Genomic DNA, 9,412 nt, shown 5'->3' on the forward strand with positions numbered 1-9,412 from the left:
CCCATGAGCAACCTGGACTTCAAGAATTTAACTATCCCAACGTCCCACCCCTCCGAAAAGGCCTGCTGCCCTCCCTTCTCTCCACCCACACTGTGAGGACCCCCTCAGGTGTCACTAGGGTTAGACCTCGGTACCAGCTCCAGTCTGGATCCAAGTCTGCTGCCTTGTGGCCTGCGGGGGGCGTAGGTCTAGGAGTCTCCGTCTCCAGGAGAAGCAATGAGGTTTCTGAGCACGGCAGTCACTACAGGTGGGAGTGCAAATGTGCTGCTCACGTGCCCGCCGGAGAAGGGTGAGGGGTGGGGGCTGAAGGAGGGACGGGGACCTTAACTCCCGCCACAGAGCAGGTAGTGAGAAGTCACCTGGGCAGTACCTTCATTTATTTTCACATGCCAGTCTAACCACCAAATAACATTCACCACAGATGAAATGGGAGATGAGACTGTGGGCCAGGGTAGTAAAAATCCTCTTACGGCAGTTCTTTAGATTCATGCTCTTTTCAGATTAGAGACCCTTTGAGAATCTGCTGAAAGCTGTCGACCTTCTTACAGCTACTCAAGGACACAGAAGTGCACCTGCGTGCATGCACGCCTGCATGCACGCACACGCGAGGTCCATGTTTGGAACCCTATCTTGCAGTTTATGAGACTTAGGCCAAATAAGAATCACAAACACAAAAACAAGGGCCAGCAAAAGAAGTAAAATGCACTTGAGGTCCTCTGTCCCAAGGAAGAAACATTCTGACCACAAATGGAAAGGGAATGTGCGATTTCCATACTTCTTAATATCCTTGCAAATCAGCCACTCAATATCAGGAAGAGGGGTTCCTTCAGCTGTGCATCTCACTGTCTGGCCCCCATTAGAGCCATGGTGGTCGTCGACCAAGTCCAGAATGGATGACGGAACTGCAAGAGGTGAAAAGAAATCAGAATTGAATGGTTCGTGTCCCAGAACTTCTGGGAATTACGAAGTGGAATTCCAAGAGTTCAGAACTTGTCCGCGTGACATTCAAACCTACAAATCAAGTGGCCACTGAGTCACGTGCACGGTTAACACTCCAGTTTGGACAGACCCACTTGGGTAAGAGCATGGTCACATCTTCAGTGATTTGGCATTTATGCCCCGTGGTGTTTTAAATCCTCAGTGAAGAAAGCAAAAAGCCCCTGTGGTTATTTGGCTTGAAAGGCAAGGAGGCTCTTAAAATTATATCATAGCTTGGGAATCATCTAATGGATTCATCTAAATCTAGAGCAGTATTTACCAAAGTGCATCTATGGGGTATTATTAGGTTTTAAAGATGTTTTTTCAACCTGGGATCAAATAATTTAGAAATATGCTGAGACTTGTATCATAGATTGACTGTGAGGGTCAAATGAGCCCACCTAAGACAGTATGTGGCCCAGGGTAGGTGAGTAGGTTCTGAACCAGGATTAAAGACTTGGGCACTCCTTTCTGGGAAGGGCCACTGTACGAGTTCTACAAGGAAAGCAAAGCAAAAAGGCCAAACACTCTGGAACAATCTAAGGTCATCCAGACCAAAAAGCATCATGTCACTCTTCCCAGACCACATTGAGAAGCAGATGGTAAGGAAGCTAGTGGAGCCTAGGAATTCCCAAATGATTCCAGACTAGCCTGGAACCTCCCAGAATGATGTGGATTTGTAAGTCCAACAAAGCCATCCCTGACATGTGACATCTACAGTCCCTGCTTCTCCCCTAAAAGGGCTGCTTTTCCCTCCACGACCTGGGGGAAAAGTGCCAGGCTCTCCTCGGCAGACTCTCAGTCACGCATCTACTGAGCTGGCATTATCTTTATACGGCCCTTACATACCTTGAGTTAAGAGTTCAAAAGTGTAGCTCTTCACATCGTCTTCATTTTGAACTACAATAGTATAATGGCCGCTGTCTTCTTCCTTAGCTCGGATCAACTTTAATTTGCTTCGATACCTTGAAAGTAAAGGACTTTGTTTCAGCAAGTTGTAGCCAAATAAATTCTAATCATTAAGTAATAACCATACTCAATTCGAATTTTGCTTTTTTGTAAAAAAGTAAAAACACCTTTTTTTCTTGTCCATATCATCGCTTTTCTGGGATTTTTGATACACTTTCTACGCACTGAAGGTCTGAGTCATAGACACTTAATTCTTAAACATAAGACGGGACAACCTGAGATGAGCAATGGCTTATGTGGCTACAAGAGCAGTCAGCTCTGCTAAGGCCAGACTTCTAATGGGAATAAACCCACCAACTTTCCTTTTTTTTTTTTAACCCTTGATTTTTACCTTCTAAAAAATACTTGCTTCCCCTAAATATTCATCATTTGAGTGATTAGCCAAACAATGGAACATCCTTGGAAGAAAGAACGAGGACACTGTCTCTGTATCGATACGAAGAGGTCACTAGGGTATAAAATTCCTGCTTGCTTGTATCTGCTTTAAGAAACTCTGGAAGGTTTCATAAGAACCTAACAAAACTAACAAAAGTATTCCCCTGGGGGTGGAGAGGAGCGGGTACGGAGGAACACGAGGACAGGAGTGGAATAAGGTTTCTTACAATGCACTGTCTTTAGGCTTGAATGATTTTAAAGCACAGGATTCATCTTAAAAAATAAATAAATTAGAGAAACATAGTCCTTCATACTTCACTAATGGGAAGTTTCTCCAAAAGGTTTCTTACACGTACAATAAATGACGTTTGGCCATGAGTGTGTGTGTGCATGCTCGTGTGTGTGCGTGCATCTATAAAGTAATGGCCCATTTGGCTGTCATTAACAAAACAGCACAGTGTGATAGGCTTCCCTGGTGGCGCAATGGTTAAGAACCTGCCTGCCAAGGCAGGGGACATGGGTTCGAGCCCTGGTCTGGGAAGATCCCACATGCCACAGAGCAACTAAGCCTGTGCGCCACAACTACTGAGCCTGCGCTCTAGAGCCCATGAGCCACAACTGCTGAGCCCTCGTGCCTAGAGCCCGTGCTCCACAACGAAGAGCAGCCCCCGCTCGCCGCAACTAGAGAAAGCCCGTGCACAGCAACAAAGATCCAACACAGCCAAAAATAAAAATAAATAAATTTATAATTAAAAAAAAAACAGTACAGTGTGGAACTGTGAGTGAAAGGAAGGTGGAGTGAGAGGAAGAGCACTGGTCATGAAGGGAGGAGATCTGGGGCATGACTGAACTTCTCCATGCCTCAGGTTCCTTATGTGTAGCATTGGAAAGCTGTATGCAAGTGTCATTTTGAGAATTAATTACATGAAATAATCTAAAGCATTTCACAGGCTCCAAAATACCCTGCTAATGTAGAGTCTTCTAGCCCAAGACGCCAGGTGCTGGGACCTGTGAAGGGAGCATGCTGGGCTGGCTCTCCCTCTGCCACACCACACTGGACGCACTCTGGAATGGACTTCCTTAGAGTCCCCTTAGCGACCCTGGCTGCCAATGACCAGACAGTCTTTTGTTGTTCATTTTCTGCACTCGTTCAGCCAAGGAAGCTGGTGGATCCACTAGTTTGTTTGGGGGTTTTTTGGTTTTATTTATTTATTTATTTTTGGCTCTGTTGGGTCTCCGTTGCTGCGCGCGGGCTTCCTCTAGTTGCGGCGGGTGGGGGCTACTCTTCATTGCGGTGCGCAGGCTTCTCATTGGGGTGGCTTCTCTTGTTGCAGAGCACAGGCTCTAGGCACACGGGTTCAGTAGTTGTGGCTTGCAGGTTCTAGAGCACAGGCTCAGTAGTTGTGGCGCACAGGCTTAGTTGCTCCACAGCATGTGGGATCTTCCCGGACCAGGGCTTGAACCCGTATCCCTGCATTGGCAGGCGGATTCTTAACCACTGTGCCACCAGGGAAGCCCGGATCCACTAGTTTTAAGTAAGCCAGACACCCCTCCATCATATGCATCCTATGTTCCCTTGCCCTTCATGGGGATCAGATGTGCTGGAGGAACTCTCGAAGCACCTGAACAGGCCGCTCTCCTGGACCACTCAGGGGACGACCGCTACCTGGCCGTCGCTATTGACTGTAGCTCGCAGACAGCGCTCAGACGGGTGTCTCAAGCGTTGGCTGTGCCAGGATCACCCTATTCCTCTCTGGCCTCACAGCCTAGTGGAAAGTTGGGCACTGCCCACCTCTTTGTGCACCTCCATTTTGTGTCATCAGAAAGCCTTCCAGATTCAGTATCCCACTTCTTTTTCCATCACTGTTCCACAGAGGTTTCCACGTCCATTTTCCCAGATGTCGCTTCTCAATTACACATGGAATTTAGTTCAGAAAGAAGAAAGCAAATCCTGAGGTTAAGCGAACTGATGAGAGAGGGGTTCTGTCTTCTCTTCTTCCCTGAAGGCTTGAAATAGAGGACTGTGTCTCCCTGGGATGGTTTCTGACAAAGGTGCAGGGCTGGATTAGCTGAGCCCTTCAAGAGGTACCTTCTACTCCTAAATTCTAATCAGAGCTTAAAACTGCAAGGGACCTCAAAATATCATCTGGTCCAGTGCCTTGCCTTGAAGGACACAAGGTATTATTAACCCTACCTTATAGATGGGAAAACTGAGGCTGAAGGGTGACTTACCCAAAACTCCACCACTGGTTAAAAGATGACAGCAGTCTCCCGACTCCTCAGAGGGCAGGGATCTAAACTATTCACTGTATGTCTTCTCCTAACCACATTTAACCAGACACTACTCTTATTTCCCATGGAGGCCTCACTGGGGCAAATGCGTTTCAAATGAAGCCAGCAACGTTTTGTTTCATGTAGGTTTATGTGCTAATTGCCCTGGAACTGTAATCACGATACAAGTGGGTCCAATTTTACTTTCTTTCCTCCATCCCTTGCTGAATCCAGGAACGTATCTTTCATCGGGAGCAGAGATTTTCAGTTCTTCTTTCTCTCGTTTGATCATAAACTTACCAACACACTATTATTGCATTGCAATGTCATCGGAAGAGGTACTTGATTTCCACTATCTCCTATTTCTGACTGCTAAATTTTCTATATGGACTCTTGGTTTGGGTTGTAAGACAAGCGCAAGCGTCAGTCTATCTAGGAATACACACACAATAAAAAGAAAAGGCATACTCAGGAAGGCTGTTTCTTTACCTGATTTCCTGAATCTTTTCTATGTCAGTGGTGATCTCCGTGAGATTCTCAATCAGAGTCAGGTTGTCCTTGAGCCAGGCTATCCTGGGAGGGGGGTAGGCCTGCACGTCCACCACAAAATGTTTGACTTCATGCAGGTTGACGGCTTCCAACGGGCTGAAGTTGGGTCTGATCTCAATAAACCCTTTCTCTGTACAGGGAAAAGTTTCCGTTAAACAACGCTTACTGCATAGTGGATCCCCGAGCAGCACAGTCAGTGGACATTTTGGAAAGCAGAATGTACCGTGCACAGAGATGGTGACTTTCTTCATTTCTTTGACCTCCTTGGTGGCCTGGCGGGCAGCACATTCGTAATCTCCACTATCTTTCACCGTGGCCTCAGGGACCATCAGAGTGTACACCAACTTGATGGACGGGACCTTGGTCTCCTCCAGCATTGTGAGGCCTTTGCCTTTCTACAGAAAAGGGGGAGGAAAACCGACTTTAACAAGCTAGCTCCTAAGAGTGAAGCCTCACGTAGGCTACGGACCCTGGGAGATAATGACGCATCGGTATGGGTTCGCGGACTGTAACAAGGGTACCACCCTTGTGGGGATGTCATGCAGGAGGCCGCTCTCGTGTGAGCCCAGGAGCTATGCGAGAAATCTCGGTACTTTCCTCTCAATTTTGCTGTGAACTTAAAACTGCCCTAAAACATAAAGTCTAATTGAAAAAAAGGGTTTTTTCAAACTCACTCCTTTGAAAATCCTGTTTTAAAAAGATATTTAATGACATAGGAAGGTGTCTGTGCTCTACTGCCGCAGGAAAAATACATAACAAAGTACTATTTAAAGTATAGTAGCTATTAATTATTACATTTATAAAGTATTTATCTCCCTAAAATTATAATGGAGGTGTTCTGGGAAGTGACTTTTCCTCTGTTTCTCTAAATTTTATGAAGTTACAACAATAAGCCTACGTTATTTTTAATATCAAACAAAAATATGATTCATAACCAATACTTTGATCATATATTTGGGGCCAAACAGTACATAGTTTGGTTTCGAGGGGAAAAATATTTTATCTCCAATAAATGAAATGTTTCTCTTTTAAGGATTAAAGGCAATCAGGTATGAACAGAAAAATCAGATAGCTTTACATTTCAGCAAAGATATATATATATATATATAGGTCTACGAATGTCTCTTCAAAACATGAGGTTTATAAGGCAATATGTGAAAATGCCCAACTTCCAATCAGACGCCCTGGAGAGAAAGGAAAGGGGCAGCAAAAGCATGGGGGGAGAGAAATGGATAAAAGAAGAGACACTATAAAATGTCAAAAAAAAGAGCAAGGAGCCGAAATTTGCAAACTAGGAGTGAAGGGGACAAAAAAGCAGATATATACATATATGTTTTTTGTTCTCCATGAGGCCCCTGCATTCAATACTGTTAATTGTTTCTGCGTGGGATCATCATAGCCTTTCACAATGGTTCATATACACTTACCACAATGCATTAGAATGAATGAGACCCGGGATTAACATATACGCACCGCTATATATAAAACAGGAAAACAACAAGGACCTACTGTATAGCACAGGGAACTATACTCAATATCTTATAATAACCTAGAATGGAAAAGAATCTGAAAAAGAATATATGTATGTATAACTGAATCCGTTTACTGTACACGAAACTAACACCACATTGTAAATTAACTATACTTCAATTAAAAAAAAAAAACCAGAATGAATGAGACCCTATGTGTAAGTCCCCAGGGATCAGAGATGGCACGGTGGCTCCCCTTCCCCGCTTCCATCTCCATTCCTCCCTCCTTCTCCCTCTTTCTGTACATGGGCCAGCTTTTAACAGAGTGCTTGGGATTTGGCAAACATCATTAAATCTTTGTTGAATGACTCGAGTTATGCCTGTTCACTGAATAAAACCAGGCAAAGAAAGACCAGGCATACAGGAGGCAGAAGTGTCATGGGTGTCCACAGAGCAGAAATAGAAGGGGGCAGGCAACCAACATTATCAAATGCCTCAAAACCCAAAGGTATGAGAGCCAAGAAAAGGAGAATTCATGACTCTGTCAGCAATCAGCAAATTTTAAAATCCGTTCTCTTTTTAATTTTTTTGGTTGTTATCTTGTAGCCATAGAACCTTCCGGTTTCTTTCATACTTATGAGAAAAAGGGCTCAGTGTGAAGTATCTATGCATTCTGTCCAGCTGTCATCATCTCAGACTCTCCCATTGCTCCAAGAGCCATGAAGCCATCTGGTCAGTGAGCAGCTTAGAGATGGGAAGCTGGGGTCTACAGGAAGTCAATGTCGTGCCCCATCAGCGATGGGTCTTTGGACCCCTCCTGTACTCCATTCCATGCCACCAGGGCCCGTGAGGGTACCTACCACTTGTCCAGGGTAAGTCCACTGAAGGTCCACAACCTCATTGTTAAAGACGGCGCAGGTGACCACAATCGATTCCCCTGCCTTGTAGACAGTTTTAAGAGCTTCCATTTCCAGATCAAGTTCTGATGTTGCTATTTAAAAAAACAACAAACACAGGGACCTAAATATCCACAGTATAGTTAGGATCTTCTAAGGTTTGGGCTTTTTTAAGATGACCCTGAACAATAATTTGCAAACCACCTTGATCAAGACAAAATATTGAAAATCTCAGAAACCTTGATTTGCGTTGACCTACATAATTTGGCACAAAACAAGACACACACACACACACACACACACAGAACAATAACAATAGTAAAAATAAACTCCAATTAAACAGAAGACATTTGAATCCGCAAGCATTTGGGTTCATTTGGGTTAATTACGACTGCAGCCGCCTTTATTGATGGATCTACTCAGCCTTTACTGACCTGCGCTCCCCTATAGGCACCAGTTCCCACCCCATCACTCATTCTCCTCTCCCACTCCGCTCCCCAGGTATTCTCAGCACTTGGAGAACCTAGCACAGAGCTGGGCATAGAAGCCCTTCACAGAAGTTCAATGGCACACTCTTGCTAACGCCACGCCTACACGTAAGCGTTCAATAGATCTGTTGCCCCCCAAGCATGGTTTATCCTTTCCCATTTGCATTAACCACTCGCATCAAAGGGATGAAGTCGACAACCACCAGCTTTTCTCAAAGTCAAAATCACTTTTCTTAAGTTACTAAAATTAACCTAGGGGTCCAACCCTCACAGGTGTGTGTTTGTTGTTAGGGCCTTTGTAGTCAGGAATGTGACTAAACAGTAAGAGGCTTATGCAAGAAAAGAATTCCTTAGAGTATTTTGAAGTCAACTGATGAAACACAAAATCTTCCAGGGGTAGGAAAGCTTTTGCCTTTGGTATTGCTAAGCTTCGTACTGTTACAGCCACAGAAGTCAGCTTAACATTGTACGGTAAAGGTGGAATCCTAAGTTCCCATGTCAGAATTTGGGGTCTCCCATCACCAGGGACTAAGATCAAGGGAAAAAAAAGCTACATGCATCTGACTGTTTTGCCCGTAACTCTTATTTTAAGAAGGAGGGGGCTTCCCTGGTGGCGCAGTGGTTGAGAGTCCGCCTTCCGATGCAGGGGACACGGGTTCGTGCCCCGGTCTGGGAAGATCCCACGTGCCGCGGAGCGGCTGGGCCCGTGAGCCATGGCCGCTGAGCCTGCGCGTCCGGAGCCTGTGCTCCACAACGGGAGAGGCCGCAACAGTGAGAGGCCCGCGTACCGCAAAAAAAAAAAAAAAGGCGGGGGGGGGAAGAGGGCACAAGTACCTTTTAAAGCATAAACATTGAATGGGATCGTCTGGAACTTCTTCCCCCTGACGGTGGCCTCGCAGATATAGGGTCCGACAGTGAAGGTTCCATTAAAGCCTTGTCTGCTGTCATAGGAGGCGTGCACCACCCCGTCACTGCTGAGTAAAATCACTGGCGTCTCAGGATCAGTCGTTCGACAAGGGATGATGGCAGAATCATCGTCCTCCACAATGACCAAGTAATCTGTCATTCCTAGAGGTACGAAGGCTACATCTGGGTCTGAGGTTTGAAAAAGAAAGAAAAACATGTTTGGGATTAATTTCATCTTTACACATATATGCAGAAAAATTATTCCTTTGCCATTAATCAAATTCAAAGGTATGAATTTTACCTTCACACATATATATAGAAGTGTCACCCCACTGACATTAATCATCATAAAAGCTAGAAGGTTCATACTTCTTAAAGTATGAACAATACCAAATTGCCTATACCCTCATAAAAAATACTGATGCTAGGGCTTCCCTGGTGGCGCAGTGGTTGGGAGTCCGCCTCCGATGCAGGGGACGCGGGTTCGTGCCCCGGTCTGGGAAGATCCCAC

General features: G+C 45.2%; 1 protein-coding gene across 1 annotated transcript in view; it reads right to left on the reverse strand.

Annotated features, from left to right (window-relative positions):
* The window catches only part of PDGFRA (platelet derived growth factor receptor alpha), a 45,987-nt gene that overhangs the window by 21,762 nt on the left and 14,813 nt on the right, over nucleotides 1-9,412 (reverse strand). The window contains exons 4-9 of the mRNA XM_027102931.1: nucleotides 8,830-9,090; nucleotides 7,472-7,602; nucleotides 5,366-5,537; nucleotides 5,083-5,272; nucleotides 1,828-1,943; nucleotides 776-902 (exon numbers count right to left, since the gene is read on the reverse strand). Coding sequence (XP_026958732.1) covers nucleotides 776-902; nucleotides 1,828-1,943; nucleotides 5,083-5,272; nucleotides 5,366-5,537; nucleotides 7,472-7,602; nucleotides 8,830-9,090 — 997 coding nt within the window. The remainder of the gene's footprint in view (nucleotides 1-775; nucleotides 903-1,827; nucleotides 1,944-5,082; nucleotides 5,273-5,365; nucleotides 5,538-7,471; nucleotides 7,603-8,829; nucleotides 9,091-9,412) is intronic.

This window comes from Aethalodelphis obliquidens, unplaced genomic scaffold, assembly GCF_003676395.1.
Source record: "Aethalodelphis obliquidens isolate GAN/ISIS:26980383/991018 unplaced genomic scaffold, ASM367639v1 scaffold6, whole genome shotgun sequence".
In the NCBI taxonomy this organism is placed as follows: Eukaryota; Metazoa; Chordata; class Mammalia; order Artiodactyla; family Delphinidae; genus Aethalodelphis; species Aethalodelphis obliquidens.